Here is an 18,275-nt window from a genome sequence, read left to right as displayed (position 1 = left end):
AATAAGTTTTCCTTGGGACTGTTTGGCCTTATAGTGCTCTGCATGTACCGTGAATGAGTTTACTGGTTCGATTGATGGACAATGTGTTATGTATTTTTGAAAAAGTCTCTATACAGAACCAAAAAGGGTTCTTCTTTTGTTATGAAGTCAAACCATTTCCAAAACACATTCTCCATCAATCTGAAGAACCATATCACCATGCAGGGAACCTTTTAAGCATTGAAGAACCAACCAGTGAAGGCATTCATATGTAAAGGAGAAGGAAAAGAGTGTCTAGGAAAGTGGACTGTTTGTATCACGCAATGACGGGAATGGAGAAAAAGCAGAGAAGATATTTGGGAGATGTGGCCCACCGTGCTGTGGTCATTGATCACATATGCAAATGTTCTGAGAAGCTGTATTAGAGCCTCCTCTTGCTTGCAGTGTTTTTAGTGTGGAGATTCCCACCACAGTCTTCGAGGACCCCCAGACGGTTTACATATTTTTGCTCTATTCTAGCTTTCCAAGGCATCTGTACCAGCTCTTCACTGTATATGATTGCTTGGTTCAGGCATGTTGGGAACTAGGATAGAGGAAAAAATGAGGAATAGTGCTGGGTGGTATTTTCCAAATACATGATGGTATCAGATATTTCATTTTCTGTACTGGTTCTGGCTTGTTTTGATTGGAATCATAGTTTGTGTTGGACTGTTTTGTTCTGTTTTCTTCTCTTAAAATGACTCCAAAGGCAACATTACACAGAATTGTAAACAGTAACCATATCTATAAACCACATTTACAGAAATAACACCACCAATTTATTTAGTTTTTATGCATTTTGAGCTGTTCAGTATCTCCACAAGCTGAAACACCCAACAAATTGTTTGGTTTATTAGGTTCCATAATCTGTCAATAACTGTTTTTAACTATTTTTGTGTGACACCAGTACTGGTATGCAGATATATATATGTATATATACATATATATATATATCGCCCAAAACACTGGTGCAGATGTCCACTAAAGCAATGCCTGTTTCACATTCTGTCCTTCCAGAGTTTGCTGACAGGTTTGATGTACTACCGTCCAGACGACCCTATAGACTATCTGGAGTGCTGTTTGAAGAAGGTCAGGGAGCTGGGAGGGACCGAGAAGGTTCGGTGGGACACCTTTGTGGGGCAGGAGAAGAAATCCCTGCCACCGCTTAATGGTGGCCAATCACGACGGTCTTTCTTCCGAAACGGTAGGTACAGAAGGAAGTAGGCGAGTGACATGTTTGTCGGTTACAAATGTACGCCAGCAGTAGACAATATGCAAACTACATTCAAAAAAGTGAGAGGGGTTTTTTTGACTTACAGAAGAAAATATGTCAATTTTAAGTGAAATTCTATCTTATGCGAAAGTCACAAAGCCCATAAATGCTGATTTGATTGACGAGAAACATGGCAACATTAAATTAAATTCATAAAACCATTTATGGATCTGTAGTTAGTTTGTTGGTTATTTGCATTTGGCAATAATGGTCCATTCTGAAAGCTACACTGATAATTCAATACATTACTCCAATTGTATGACTTATGAGTGGAGGTCATCTGTGTGTCATCTGCAAATAGGTCTGTACACTTCTTGCAGTCATAAATGTACTTTGCCGTAGGCTATGCAGATAGGAATATGAATGCCAAGCATCCCTACCCGTTGAGTTTGCTTTGCAAAACAAATATGTTATCCACACTCTGGACTGCCAGACACTGAGTTAATTGTGTTATAAGCCCCCAGACAGTCCACAACGCAACATTTACTGGCCTTTGTTGGGCCACGTGTAATTACACTGTCTCTACTACTATGTACCTACCACAATTAACTGGTTAACCCCTTAAAATCCCAGGCTTATTACTTTTAAGGCTTATTATTCAGTAACTACAAGGACGTCAATTCAAACTGGCCGAGCTATGCTTAGGTTATTGAGGTATGTAATAAAACTTTGGGCCTGCTGGTGGGCGCTGGCCATTTAAGGAGTTAACCCTTAACAGGGAATTCCTCTGATCTTTATATATATTTCTGTATAATTAAATTATTAACTTATAAATACAGTAATTGAGAATGGTTTGATGTGAAATGTTCTGCTATACAGAAAATAACCGGGTCAGAATTGTTCACAATTGTGGTAGGAACCAGACATTTGAAAATTTTTATGTCTCTAAAACCTCCCTCACAGAAAGCTGCTACATGAGATGATTATGAATATGCTGCCTGATTTCTTAGGCATTGTTTTCCGAATTGTTTTTTAATACATTTATGATGGAGAGGTACATGCAGAGTGTTGTGTGGAAAAATAGTCCCGAAAGAAAATATATTTTTTCGCATTTTATGACTATTTTACAATCGCCAACGTAACATACAGAAAAGGGGACACGTGTGGGTTCACTTGTCATTTTGTTTAGTAAATAAAATGGCTATATTTGCATTGCAGACGTCGCAATCCCTGTTTTTTTATCACCACTGTAAAGAAATCTGAGTTTGTAAATATCTTTACAGTGAACCATTTCACATCAAACCACTCTAAAAGGCTTTGTTTACATAGCAACTTATGAATTATGCAGAAATTGACAAAATTGGTGGCGTTTCCTTTTAAATTCATAACAAATGACCCATGAATTGATTGCCTCCCCATCTCATCCATTTTCTCAGTTGGGCCCCGTCTCCTTTGTATTCCTTTATCTTTTCATTTTTAACAATATACCAATAACAAAATGCTAAAATTGTAAAATGATGTTGTTCTAATTGATTTTGAGTAAAAAGGTATAAAATTGCGTAGTGAACTGCTCACACTACAGAACTTTTGTCGATTGCAATCAGTTTTTTGTCAGTGTGGTAGAGGACCAGTCACAGTCATCAAATTTGAGGTGACGGTTAATTGATTAATTAATAATCAAAAATAGATGATTAACAATTTAATTGTCTTATTTTGTTATTTGCATGCAACTATTAAAGTACAAGCCTAAAGGGGCCTAATTGGCTTTGGTGACAGAAACTACCTAGGTGTTGATTCTTTGTAGCTCCCAAATGACAACAGAAACAGCTTTAGCTCAACTAAACAAACATTACTCACTGCTGCCCTCTAAAGGTTTTATAGCATCAGAAGTTCGAACTTTCTGCTTTCTTTTATTTATTTGCATTTACCTCAACCCAACTGATCAAATGCACCCAACTCACATTCTGTTTGTTGCAATGTGAGCATATGATTTAAAAGCTAACAGCTATGCAAAATTGTGGTCAGGTCAAAAAATTACAGTCCACCAATCATGTAATTATCATAACAGTCCTTCATGGTGATGTGTGCACCACAATTGGGTGCAGACGAGGCTCGCATACCACACTACATTTTCACATGAAGGGATTTGGAACAAATAGCACCCGATCCCCAAATCCTGCTGTCTGACAAAAATAAGCACAAGAACTGGAAATCATAGGGCTGGGCGATTAATCGAGAAGTAACCGAAACCGATATTCAGAATCTCTAACCGACGTAATCTTGCCCATGTCGGTTATTTCGATTTTTTAAAAATTCTGTTAATCCTTTCCCCAATCTGTGTGTTCATGTACTGTCCCCTTAAAAACTTACTACTGCGTGTGTAGTCACGTGACTCCGCCACGTCCACTCTGCGACATGGAAGCTAAAGCTATGTTCACAAAGCAGGTAAAAGTGGCCCAAATGTGATTTTCTAACCAAATCTGATTTTTCTGTTTGGCTGTTCACAAAATCTTTTAAATGTGACCTATAGGCGACATCAGTCTGAACAGATCAGCTCCTAAACTGACCCGCATGCGCAAAACAACAATGTGTCAAGCTGCTTCACGTGGCTCATCCAGACGTAAACGATCATGACTATGAACGAACACCAGTCGCTCCCGGAGGGTTCAGTTTCATCTTCGCCAGCATCACAGGAGCCATCATGAAGCTTCACTGACTGACAGCTGGGCTCATCACCCAGAATGTGTTCGAGCCGTAAAAAGGGCGCGGTCACTTCTTTGGTTTGCATCCTCGGATTCTTTTAACTTTGCTTTCAAACTTATAACTGTTCTTTGATGCTGCAGCGTTCTTCTCCTTGGCCGTTTCTTTCGAAATCTCTTGAAACACGGAGGTGTTTTGGATGAGTCTCTTCTAATTTTTGTACAGAAATATCACCCCAAATGTTTATTAGGTCTCTGCAGTGCGAAATTATGACGAATGTTGAGTTGGATTGACGTAAAAGTTGCATGAATTCTGATCTGGCTGTTGAGACGATTTACATTAAGATATGCAGAGCATATTTACAGTACAGACCTTTTCTGTGAACTATCAGGGCAAAAAACAAAAAAACAAAAAATATTGTTTATTAATCGTAATTGAGGTAAAACGTTCAATTAATCGTGATATTGATTTGAGGTCATGTCGCCCAGTACTAGGATATCACCTGCCAAATTAGAGCCTGAGCAACTTTCTGTAGTTGCTGTTTGTGCAGGAACAAGAAAGAAAGAAAATCTCTTCACATTCAGCTGGCATTCATGTTGTGCTTTACTAGCTTCCCCTTCATTTTCTTCCTCACAGAACATGAGTGCTTTCTCCAGAATATAAGAGAAAGGTTCTGCAAATATTGATCCAGAGACTGCTTCTACCCCTAAGCGTGGGGCGGTGAGCAGCTGAGCAGCCTCTCAGTAAATATTTGCAGCACTTTTCTTTAATAAACGCTTCGCCATGATTGTTTTTGTTGTAACTGTTCCCACCTCACTCCCCAAGCGTTTCTCTAGCACGCTCATTGGCTGTTGCTCATCACTGTTCTTACTGTTTGTCAGAGAGGTACTCATGCTGCAAGACTCATCAGCAAGAATTTCAAACATTCTTGAAGTCAGCTTGAAATCAAAACTGACTTTTTTACCTTGTTAGTTCATGTCAGTGGTAACATTAAACACGATCTGTATGACATATTATTCAAAAGACAAGATTTGTGTTTCTCTGTAGTCTTTGATTGAAGTGTAGCAATTTGTGCGTGCCTCTAAATGCCATCTGACACTTCTGAAAACCACAGTTCAGCGCTGCGTCCACAAATGCAAGTTAAAATTCAAAAACGCAAAGAAGAAACCATATATAAACAGGGTCCAGAAACACTGCCACCTTCTCTGGGCCCGAGCTCATTTAAAATGGACTGAGGGAAAGTGGAAAAGTGTCTTGTGGCCCAACAAATCAACATTTGAAATTCTTTTTGGAAATCATGGACACTGTGTCCTCCGGGCTAAAGACCACTCAGCTTTTTATCAGTGCACAGTTCAAAAGTCAGTATTCATGATGGTATGGGGGCCTTAGTGCACATGGTATGGGTGACGTGCTCATCGGTGAAGGCACCATTAATGCTGAACAATATATACATGTTTTGGCAACATTTGCTGCCATCCGGACGATGTCTTTTTCAGGGAAGGCCTTGATTATTTCAGCAAGACAATACCAAACCACATTCTGCATGTATTACAACAGCATGGCTCCATAGTGAAAGTGTCCGGGTACTAAACTGCCCTGCCTGCAGTCCAGACCTGTCACCACTGAAAACATTTGGCGCATGATGAAATGAAAAATACGACAAAGGAGACCCCGAACTGTTGAGCAGTTGAAATCCTATAACAAACAACAACGGGAAAACATTTCTCTTTCAAAACTACACAAGTGTCTCCTCAGTTCCCAAACACTTACAGAGTGTTGTTAAAGGAAGAGGTGATGAAACACAGTGGTAAACATGCCCCTGTCCCAACTTTTTTGGAACGTGTTGTTGGCTTAAAATTAAAAAAATTGACATGAAATTCAATAAAATTTCTCAGTTTCAACATGTGATATGTTGTCTTTGTAGTATTTTCCTTTAAAAATATGATTTACATGATTTGCACATCATTGCATCCTATTTTTATTTACATTCTGCAAAGCGTCCCAACTTTTTTGGAAACAGGGTTGTATGAATATATGTCGGTTTGTGTCAGATATAGCTATAGTTGAAATGGCCACACATTAAAGAGTTACATTACACTGGCGAATGTTTGAGGAGACTGCAAGATTTGCAGTGAAATCTTTCATGATTTTCTCACATGTTCGTTGTTTTCTTCCTCATAGTTTTGCCGGACAGTCCCAATTTCCCTTATCGAAGGTATGACCGGCTGCCGCCCATCCATCAGTTCTCTATTGAGAGTGACTCTGACCTGTCTGAAACGGCCGAGCTGATTGAGGAGTACGAAGTCTTCGACCCCTCCCGGCCACGGCCCAAAGTCATCCTCATAATTGGTAAGTGTATAACCAACAGCTATGAAGTGTGGTGATACCTAGCTAAATACCTTCCACATAAATTAAATACGTGGTGACAGTGACACCCGCTCAATCCAGTATGGGATGAGTTTGAATATGGCGTTGATGTTGTCCATACAGCTGGAGGAGGTTCATACTGAGCACTTGTAAAATTACATAATAAACTTTATGCTCATTTAAACCATTTACAGTTTACTGCATTGTTCTGTAATGATTTACAAGTGAAATAAATAATTTTCAAATTGAATGAATCTTTTTGAATCACCCTGTATGTTAACGTCTCCTTTTACCAATAGTAAATAAACTGAAAGACAAAACTTGATAATTAGTAAACTCTGCGCATTATGAGAGTTTGCGTGATATCCATTCAAACACTTTTTAAATGTTAATCAAAACTGTTTTGAAAAGCAGATGAAATCTTTCCATGTGAGCGAATGGAAAGCAGATAGTTCAGAATTAAATAGTTTCATATTTCCGCCATGTCCTATCTGGTTTCCTTGATTGACAAGCTACATGAAGTTCTGATTTCATTTGGAATGGAAATGTGTATGTGTTGCACAGCCTATATGCAAATAAGACACACAGTAGTTCATTCATCTGTCTCTCTTTTATCTAGTCCCACAGTTGAAATCTCCTACAGTTATGAGTTATGAAAGATCCTATATAAAGTGTTGAAAAGATTATTCACTCTAAATTCTTAATTAAAGTTATTGAAAAAGTCTTTGAGTTACTGAAAAACACCAAACATATATTGTACATATAATTAATAATACAATTAATCCCTTAATCTGCAGGGATCTTGCTCGCGTACGCTCATAACTACAGAGCAAATGTTAGTTTCATAGTAATTAATTATTTAAGGCTACTGCATAATAAGTCGTATGATTAATAACCCTTAAGTTTAAGTTAAGACATATGCACAGATGACCTAGTTCATTGTCCTCAGCTCTGAGTACCTCAGCTGATTGAAATTAGCATATATGTGTGTATACAGGTATATGTTGTCTGAGTGTTACTGTTAAAATTCTTTCAAAATTGGAAGTCTAAGTGCGACAGAAAATGTTTTGCTTCCTTTATAGGGATGAGAAATATATATTGTTTGTTAATCGTTGTCACAATATGGGATTTTGCAATGCTGGTATCATGCAAATGATCTCTCTAGCCAATGACAGTGTTTTTACTGCGTGCTATGAACATCCTGACCAATCACAGCTCCAGATGAGTGTTTCTTTGGCCTTTTCTATGAGGCAGTGTATTTGCATGAACCAGGAAACACAAGTGCTGAAAAAACAGTAAATATTTCAGTAAACGTAATGCAGATCAGCCTTTAACAAAGTCACATCTACGGTTCTCCAATGTGTTTTTATTACACTGAAATACAGATTGCAATTGTAATATACACCGATCAGGCATAACATTATGACCACCTCCTTGTTTCTACGCTCATTGTCCATTTTATCAGCTCCACTTATTATATAGGTGCACTTTGTAGTTCTACAGTTACAGACTGTAGTCCATCTGTTTCTCTGCATACTTTGTTAGCCCCCTTTTATCCTGTTCTTCAGTGGTCAGGACCCCCACAGGACCCCCACAGAGAAGGTACTATTTGGGTGGTGGATCATTCTCAGCACTGCAGTAACACTGACGTGGTGGTGGTGTGTTAGTGTGTGTTGCGCTGGTACGAGTGGATCAGACACAGCAGTGCTGCTGGAATTTTTAAACACTGTGTCCACTCACTGTCCACTCTATTAGACACTCCTACCATGTCAGTCCACCTTGTAGATGTAAGGTCAGAGACGATAGCTCATCTGCTGCTGCACAGTTTGTGTTAGTCATTCTCCAGTCCTTCATCAGTGGTCACAGGACGCTGCCCACAGGACGCTGTTGGCTGGACATTTTTGGTTGGTGGACTATTCTCAGTCCAGCAGTGACACTGAGGTGTTTAAAAACTCCAGCAGCACTGCTGTGTCTGATCCACTTGTACCAGCACAACACACACTAACACACCACCACCACATCAGTGTTACTGCAGTGCTGAGAATGATCCACCACCTAAATAGTACCTGCTCTATGAGGGTCCATGGGGTCCTGACCACTGAAGAACAGGATAAAAGGGGGCTAACAAAGTATGCAGAGAAACAGATGGACTACAGTCTGTAACTGTAGAACTACAAAGTGCACCTATATAGTAAGTGGAGCTGATAAAATGGACAAAGAGCGTAGAAACAAGGAGGTGGTCATAATGTTATTCCTGATCGGTGTATATGCTAATATGGTGTTTTGTTCATATGCAGTCCTATCTCTCTAACTGCTCCTCCTCGAACAGGTGGACCAGGCAGTGGTAAAGGCACACAAAGCTTGAAGATCGCTGAGCGTTATGGCTTTGAGTATGTCTCCGTGGGTGAACTGCTTAGGAAGAAGATGATCCACAATGCCACCAGCAACAGAAAGTGGAGTCTGATCGCCAAGATCATCACTAATGGGGAACTGGCTCCACAGGTAAAGCCTCAGTGAATGGAGAATGAATGGTAACTATAAGTAAAGGTCAAGTGCACAGCATGCTGGCTAATTAAAGTCTTTCATTTAATGATGAGTCAGGAAATAATGTGAATAGTAGTAGGCCGATGGAAGTGGGGTTTGGGTTTGTGCAGGCTGAATATGCCCTTTGGCCTGATCTACATTCCCAAATCCTCATCACTTTCTATTTAAATGGGGAGTTTTTTTTTATAGTCCTGGGCCGTATTACAGAAACTTCTTAAGTCTGAAATCTTATCTGCTTAGTCACCATGACAACTTTAGCTAGGACTGAATTTAGGACAGAAGCTGTTACAGAACAACAGTTCTTAAGTTCGTAATCTTAAATCTCCAGATAAGAAAACAGTATTACAGAAACATCCTAACTAGACAGAATTTCCTAAATTCTGTCCTAACTTTAAGATAAACCTCTGAGCTGTCTCAGCACAGTTCACCATAACCAGCATAATGACGTTACATTTATCTACATTAAAAAACGCTGCTTTGATTTTGTTTTAAAAACCCCAGACGCTGCACAGACGATCTCCACCATCCCCTCTTAATGCCTTAATGTGTTAATGTTTGATAAAACTCATCAGATACAGTATTACAGTGATGGTGAATAATGAGGAGACAGAGCTGAACGGGTGTCTGTTTATTAGGAGGAATAACGTTAGCGCGCTCGGCTAAAGCATTAGCTTTAGTTTTATTTGACGTTTATACCTCAGTACCTTAGCTGTCTGGCTAACTAACTTGATTACATGTTTACGTTTCAGCGGTGCATGTATGGTCGGTTGCTAGGTAACAGACATGACAGTTGATGGTCGACTTCTGTCGAGTAAGTTAAGATTTCCCAACTTAAGATGCTGTAAGATAAGATTCTTAAATCATGATAAGATTTACTTCTGTGATACGAATTTGTGAAAAATCTTATCTTGACCTTAAACAAACTCAACAAAAAGATAGAAAGTTTCTATAATACGGCCCCTGGTCAAGTTATCACTGACACCGTGCTCTCCCATGTTTCTCATAGCGGATGGGCCTAGTGGAAGCAAAACCATCTAGGGTTTATTGATTCCAAAATATATTATCATTTTGATAGCGGAGCAGGTTGAAATGAATCAGTTTCACATATGGCTGGTCTCACAGACCCAAATTAGCCTGAACATAGATTAAATAAGATTCTTAACCCTGTTGAACCGAGCGTCTTGCAGGCGATCCATTCTGAGAATTTGGCAGCTGCCCCTTAAACTCGTTTACATCTGCTGCCAGGGGAGTTACGGCGCATGTATATCCACATTGGCCAGTTTTTTGTGTTTTATATCACTATAGGAAAGATGCAAAAGGTTTTATTGTTGGATAAACTGTATTTTTTGCAAGTGAACATACAATCCATTCAGAGCACAATTAAAACCTTATTTTTAATTGTTTTAATCAGAGTAACGATAAAACACTACTAATCTGTGACTTCTATTCCTGTTTGTGTTTTCTTGTTCAAAATGGTAGCTTGTGACACAAACAAATGTCTTTATTTATTAATTAATTATTATTATTCATTATATACATCAAATAAATGAAACAACAGAACTGAGAAATCATGTTATTGACAGAGAAGAGAAACACCATTGACATTGCTATTTTTAGGCCAAGTCTAGGCTTAAGCCATTTCCAAGAAACCAGCTCCTAGGGATGCGGTGTTAATCCTATTAATAATAAGGATTAATAATAAATTAATTATGACTGGATATTGAACCATACGAAAACTCAGAGGTCAAAGGAAAGGGTTCTTTTTTTTTTACTACCTTATTGTGATATAATGCTACACAGAGAGCAAATGTTGTAGTTGCAGTAGGGCTGGTTTTGGATTTTTGGACAGTGAGACATTATAATGAGCTTTGACTCAGTCATAGTGCAACATAAATATGGGTTAATCTTTTTTGAGTTTTGAGGACAAACTCAAAGTGTTGTCTTATGAATGCTTAATACTGCTACGCTTTTAAGTTGTTATTGTGGAAGAATATGTTGTCACTGTCCAAAGAAAAACATGTATCTCCATTTTTTTCAGTTTTTACCTTTCTACATTTGAGCGCAGCAGTTGTTGTTTACATTGTGTGCACATTTCATGGAGATTGGACCCATAGAAATCTTTCAAAAATGCCTGGAATAAAATCTCCTCACATTAACATACAAAGGAATGAAATGAAAGAAAAGGAAAGGAAAGGAAAGGAAAGAACATTTTTGCCCTCTCCTGTAAATTTAGTGTTTTGGAGATACTTGTTTTTGTCTGGAAGGTGACAGTATATTAAAAACATGGATTGCTGATGTTCAGCATCACTGTTCAGCTCTCTGTTTTAAATATTCTCATCTTCTTTGCCTCCCTCCTGGCTCTGTCGGCGGTGACTCATTTTCAGAAACACAAATCATCATCATACATTCCCTTTGTGAACACCTTTCAGATGCAGACACACAACACTTACCTTCTCTTGAGGCACCAGGAAAAAGCCCAGAATAGATTTGTGTGTTTGCATCTATCTGTGTGCGTATTATGAAAAGAACAGGGTTAGGCAGCTCCTTCTGTAATGAAAAAATCTACTTGCTTAGTGCACTATATTCACATATCTGTGTACCACCACAATGTGTTCGCAAATCCAACAATAACACATACCAAATTCCCCGCAGCCCCGCAATCAGGTTATGTGGCTCCACACTCTTTCCTCTTCATTTTTAAAGGAAGCTGAGCACAAAAGCTTGAGAGATTTGTAGTGCAGGGCTTAAAAGATAAACAAACCGTAAAACGTGTGCTTGGCTTTCTGTTCCCAGAAGCAGGACCCCTGTGTAAGTTTGAAGAGAAATAAGGGCATCAACCCATGAGGCTTATTCTTGATAGGATGAAATGGACAACGTGAGCCACTAATCCAAAGCTGCCTCAGATACATACTAACATGATCGGACAGACGACAAGTCAGGCTTTCCTTTCCCTGACAGAGAGATAAAGACACACCGGCAAAGATTACTGGATTAGGTCAAACAGGAACATCTGCCATACATGTTAACGTCATAGTCTACGGAAGTATGACAGGGTCATTTTGTCCAACTGGTTGGTAATGCCTGCTGCTTATTCTGTGTAATCAAAAAGCAATACTTGCTTGAAAAAAATTTGGATCATCACTTCATGTGCTCAAAACAAGGGCGTGGGTGTCATTTTTTCTCACTCAGGTTCACACTTGGAAGCTCTGAAGTTTGGAAGGATTTCTTAGCATTAAATTGTCTGTTAAAATGAATTAACACCTAAAACTCTAGGCTTATTATTCAGTGATTAATCTTAAGACCTATTTTCCAGTAACTAGTACAGATTATTCAGTAACTACTGTGAATCTGATATGTAAGTTGTGTAGTTGAGAGTGAGGAATTGAAGTGTGGGCTGTTTGATTTTAAGGGGCTAAAAATAACCCACATTTGCCTCAGAGAGAAAAGCAAATTTTGGCCTGTTTAAAGTACATTATGCATAAAATATAATGCATGCATTAAAGGAGGAAAGGAGCATAGGCTATACTATGTGCTCATACATAATTAGGTATTAAAACCTAACATAATTATGAATGATAAGTATTAATTAATAATTAGGAATTTGTTCGGAAATATGTGCTTTGAATTCCAGGATCTAATTTTGTTGTTATGCAATTCATATGATTGCAGCTGTACTGTCAATAATGTCATATTTCATCAATATATACCAAATATCAATATATGTTCAATACGTAATACATTTGTATGTGATTGCTTATGGCCTTCAATGGTGGACAAAGTAGAAGAATCCTTTACTTGAGGGAAATACAATTGCCCCCCTTTTAAATAGCAGTTTTAACAAGCGCTCGTCCACTTAGCCTCGTCATTTTCCCTCGGGGCAACCCTCAGCGTCATCGTAAAGGCCATTTCACTACTTTATTAGCTCAAGTGAAGGCCTCAGAAGGGCTAGAGTCGACTTCAGCAGCAAAATTTGCCCAGAAATCATAGCGAACCAGCACATTTCCCTTTTCAAACCATAAATAATGGCGAACAAAGCTGTTTATAAGCTGTAGCAATAAAGTACTTTAAAATGCTTCACATTTCAAAACTATTTGATTTGCTGGGCTTTGGGTTACGAACTACTACATTTATTATACATGACTGCTAATACAACTTCATTACTTTCCTCTGCTAGCTGGCTCATTAGCGTGCCAAAGGCTACACAGCTAACAAGAACAAAAAGAAAGGTACTACAGCACGGTTCTACTCCAAATTTATAGCTAAACAAAGCAGTAGCTCATATATGTCATGTACGTTATGCTCACAATTCTTAAAAAAAGTTTTGCATTGCCATTTGCATGGCTAGCCAATTAGCTCACTGAGGCTAACCTGCCATGGGCAAGTGCATTCTGTTTAAATAATCACATTAAGGCCACATGGCCACAAATCGGATACGTATCAGATCTAGGACCACATATGAAAGTGACTTAGGTCGGATTTAGAGAGATCAGATTTGCATGTCCACACAGCCCTGAAATCATCAGATCTGAGTCACATTAGGACAAAAAAATCAGATTTGTTCCACTTCAACCTGGTAATGTGAACAGAGCCTAAGTTCAGGGTTCCAACAGTGGTTGTTGTCAGCTTTTATTATGAGCTCTAGTACAAGATATACTCACCAGTCACTTTATTAGAAACACCTGTTTAGTCATGCAGTTATCCTCTAATTGGGATTCAAAATTTGGCATAAACAGCATGAATCGATGGAAACAACCTGCCTTGTGTCAACAGTTCAGGCTGCTTGTGGTGGTGCTGTGTGGGGAATATTGGGATCCCTATTATCACTCAAGCATTGATTGAGAAACAAAGCCTATCTGAGTGTTGTTGCAGACCCTGTGCATCAGAATTTACCCATTTTCTAAGGCTACTTCCAGCATGATAATTCACCTAATGGTGACAAAGCACATCTCAAAGTGGTTCCATGAAGATGACAGTCAATTCACTGAACTTCAGTGGCATCCCCAGTCACCAGACCTCAATCCAATAGGATGTGGTAGAACAGAAGAATCTAACATGAATGTGCAGCTGAAGAATCTGCATCAATTACATAAGGCAATCTCTAAGGACTGTTTCCCACCCTTGTTGAATCCATGCAACAAAGAATTCAGACTGTTCTAAAAGCAAAGAGAGTCCTACCCGGTATTAGAAGGGTTCCTAATAAAGTGGCTGGTAAGTGAACATTCATTATTGTTGATTCAGTGCTTACACTGTACTATATGTATCAAAATACTGCTATTTTTCTGCCGTCCTACTTAAAGAAAAGCACACAAAATCGGATAGCACAGCATTAAAATCTCAATATACTCCAATGAACTATTTTTGGATGCTGCATTTTGTTATGTAGAGCAGTCAGGATGGTACTGCTTGTATGACAGCAGCCTCTATGTCCTACAGTTAAAACAGTTCTCAGCCTCATCCAGCTGACCTGGGGAAGAAAGAGCTTTAGGCTGTACAGATTCCATTCCTGCATTTTTTTTAACTCCAGGGCAAACAAGTCAAGTCGGGCATATTTTTAGAGCTGTCCCACACTAAGTATTCATCTGCATCCTAAATGATTCCCTCTGCATCATTAGATATGCACTGCTTGCACATTGCCCTCCAGCATACACTAAAAAGACACCACTCTGCTATATAAGAAGTTGAGAAATGACTTTAAAATGCTAAGTTACGTGTCATGAGTCACGGATTCCTTTCTTTGTATCCAGCCTTTAAAATTAACAATTCAGCTCCAGCTTCTCTGGGGAGGAAAGCTCGGTGGCAACAAGGGAAAACCTGTCAACAAAAGATCAGAGATGCTGAGATGTGGGGAGCGAGATGTAGAGCACAGGAACTGTTTCCGTGATTGGGAACGATCTAGAAAAGGACGGCACATCCGTCGCCCTTGAAATGCTGATAGCGTCCTTATCTGAAAAATCACTTGCCGCCATTTCAGCCCTGGAGGTTGTGCACATTCAGCTTTGCACAAGGACTTTTTCTCTACATGGTTTTAAAATGGCATTGGTCCTTAAAATGATTAGGGCTTATGGTGTAAATAGCAGCTCAAAATATAAAGCACATTCTATACCCTGTTGCTTTAAATGTGTCTGACTCAGCTGTTGCTAATGTGGATTGGAGAACAGAAGAAATAGGCTGTTCTTCATTATTGGATAGGGAACAGTTTTAGAGAGACAGCCAAAGGGTCTAAATGAGGATATCTTTAAAGTTTACATCCTGAAACCTGTATCAATCAATATTGTTGGACAAAAATTCTCCTGTGTGACTGAACTCCATTATTGTTCCCCAATAGGAGACAACCATCACTGAGATCAAGCAGAAGATCATGAAGATACCAGATGCAAATGGCATAGTCATAGATGGCTTCCCCCGGGATGTGGGACAGGCGCTTTCTTTTGAAGATCAGGTGAGTGCTTTTAAAAATAGCCTGGTTGTCTTGCAATATTAAACAGCTGGCCTCTTTGGACCATGTTCCTTCATATCACAATGTCACCAAACAGCCCAACTTCACTTGGCAGCGAAGTTTCTGGTAGGATTTCCAGCCTCAAGTGTCAGTGCCTATCACAAGAAGGTAATTCAGAAGGTTTTTAGAAAGAATAATTTTGTTTCAGCCAGTTCTCATGTTCAGAATCAGCGATTGCTAGGGGTGGGCAACATGATAGTGAGTTAGTGTTATCGTAAATTAGGTCACGATACATCTGTCTGAGCACATCATCAGAAGGGGGAAGTAACTAGTTTCATTTACTCATTAACATTTAATGACGGATTTTTTTGTGTTCAATTTCTTTATGTTGGTGACTGAACTGCTTTGCGTTTGGTCACACCACTGATTTCTGAGGTTTAGCCTTTTATTTTAGACTGAGAATGCATCAAAAAGAGAAGAATAGAGCCTTAAATAGCTTAAGTTCCACTGATAGATGATAAATATACTAAGAATTTCACTGCAGTGCTTCTACAGCAATTAAATGTTTTTTTGAGCTACTTTTGTACTCAACTTGGTTTGAAAGGGTGCTTTTACTTGAGTTACTAAACATCATTGGCATTAATGAAGTAAAAATACTTTTAATTGAGTGTAAATTCATTCTCAACCCACCTTTATCATCAGTACTTCTGGAACACTGAACTACTGTATAGATCATAAAAAAGACCAGTAATGAAGAGCCTGTAAACAACAACAACAACAACCACTGTATAGTAACTGCATAAAGACAAGCAACTGATTGAATGTCAGAACATTATCTTATTTTATTTATTTATTTTTACTAATTGCTTAATTTATCCTTGGTTACTTTGTAAATACTCTATTTTTAGTTCATTTTCAAAGTAAAAGAAAAGCAAAATATTGTGATACATATTGTGAAAATGTCTTGAAGCATCATGACGTTATACTTTCGCCATATCACCCACCCTTAGCTATTCCCATGTGAGGTTCTGTATCTCAGCCACAGCAGCATCCTATCTGTCCCTGATTTAAACAGGGCAGTGCTGCAAGCAGTGTGTAACATGTCAACTTCGAAACCATTAATGGAGCTGAATCTCTCACAGCTGAGTGCCTAATTGCTGAGTCGATGATGGAGCTGGGAAGGCTAAGGCCGCTCGTTATTGTGCTTGCATTCATTAGCTTTTAAAAGTGCTTTAATGACCAGTGTTGAGGGTGAGCCAAAAAGAAAAGGACAAATGGCATGTTTGGCTCTGTTGAGTTTACCATTAGCAGTTTTCTTAATCTCTGCTTTGACATGTCTGTCATGTGGGGTGGATCTTTTGCTTATACAAGATTTCAGAAACAAACTCAGCCCTGTCTGTCATTAACAATGGTTGGCTAGCGCCAGTGGCATGCTGGCTGGCTCAGTCAGCCTTGTGTTATGAACATGGATGGTTCACACTCTGCTGAATTCACACCTACTCAGACAACTTTCCTTTGCAGGCAAAAACACCCTTTCTGTGTAAGCATTGTCTAACCCTCCGAGTTTTATTGTTGTTTCAATTTACATTAAATACAGGGTGATTCAAAAAGATTAATCCGATTTCAAAAAGATTTATTTCACTTGTAAATCATTAAAGAACAATGCAGTAAATTGTTAATGGTTTAATTGAGCATATAGTTTATTATGTAATTTTACAAGTGCTCAATATGAACCTCCTCCAGCTGTACGGACAACATCAACGCCATAGTCAAATTCATCCCATACTCGATTGAGCATGTCGGTATCACTGTACTCACAGCTCTTTCAGTGCGATTTCGGAGATCATCCAGTGTTGTTGGGAGTGGTGGCACATAAACAGAATCCTTAACGTACCCCCACAAAAAAAAGTCACGCTGCGTGAGATCTGGTGATGCTGGTGACCTTTTTCTTGGAACTGTTGATAACAATGACGAATGCTCTAAGCTGTTGGAGGTTCACAGCCACACTGGCAGTCAGAAACTCTATGACCCCCTTCTTTCAATTGGTATGTGATTGGTTACTTTTTGAATCACCCTGTATTTAAATTGAGTTACATAATTACATTTTCATTACATAATTATATTTACTTAACATTCTGTAGTGACAAGTTCCCTTTGGCATTCTTTTCTGTTTGTTTTGATGTCAAAAAGTTTGGTGAAAATGTGCAGGACTTTCCACAAAACAATGAACTTTTCACATATTTGACAAAAACTCTGTAATTTTTCGCAAAGCAATTTCAGTAAGTTTAAATTTGATGGAAGGATGTTGACCTAACACAGATGATATTTCGTGGCTTTTGGTTTCATATCTATGTGCGTGCTCATATCTAAATTACAATCCAGTCTCAGTCCATTTTTCATCTTAGTTAATTAGCTCTGTGTGACGCACACTCTTTTATTCCCCGAGCAGCGCATTCCACATTACGTGTGATTCAGTGACCTTCCCCGGCGTGCAGCAGCTACGCTTCCACAGGCTGATGCCTCACCATGCCTGAATTCGGTGGATTTGAACAGTGATGCCTTAACCTTTAAACGCAGACGGAGATAGTTTGCTGGAATTCGCTACCTGGAAATGTCACGTTTTCCTTCCGCAACAAATCGGATCCCTGCTTACCTTCACCAGCTGTAACACTTCGGGAGACAATCAGATTCCTACCTCTCTCTCCCTTCTCTACATCCAGTCTTTATCACTCGCTCATCCTTCCTCATTTCACACCAATTATCGGAGAGGTCATTCAGCATAGGCCGACAGCTGTGTGCAATCCACTTGTTGCACCTCGAAGGAGATTGCTTATCATGCAGCCTCCTGAGACGTCACATCAACTGATCGAGCGCGGCCTGTCTGCCTCCTCTTCACCCGTCGAACTGAGTTGTAGGAAGCATCTCCTTCAATCCAAGTATTCCAGGTTGGTCCTCATAGAGCTTCTTGAGAGTTGAGAATGATAAGAGTTTTTAAAG

The 18,275-nt window shown here is 39.1% G+C and overlaps 1 protein-coding gene across 1 annotated transcript in view; it reads left to right on the top strand.

The window, feature by feature from the left end:
* ak5 (adenylate kinase 5) overlaps window positions 1–18,275 on the top strand; it is a 98,575-nt gene that overhangs the window by 970 nt on the left and 79,330 nt on the right. The window contains exons 2-5 of the mRNA XM_036596314.1: window positions 1,036–1,222; window positions 6,113–6,280; window positions 8,628–8,800; window positions 15,168–15,281. Coding sequence (XP_036452207.1) covers window positions 1,036–1,222; window positions 6,113–6,280; window positions 8,628–8,800; window positions 15,168–15,281 — 642 coding nt within the window. The remainder of the gene's footprint in view (window positions 1–1,035; window positions 1,223–6,112; window positions 6,281–8,627; window positions 8,801–15,167; window positions 15,282–18,275) is intronic.

Source organism: Colossoma macropomum, unplaced genomic scaffold (assembly GCF_904425465.1).
Source record: "Colossoma macropomum unplaced genomic scaffold, Colossoma_macropomum, whole genome shotgun sequence".
In the NCBI taxonomy this organism is placed as follows: Eukaryota; Metazoa; Chordata; class Actinopteri; order Characiformes; family Serrasalmidae; genus Colossoma; species Colossoma macropomum.
The sequence above is the reverse complement of the archived record's forward strand: the minus strand, read 5'-3'. Positions and strand labels throughout refer to the sequence as shown.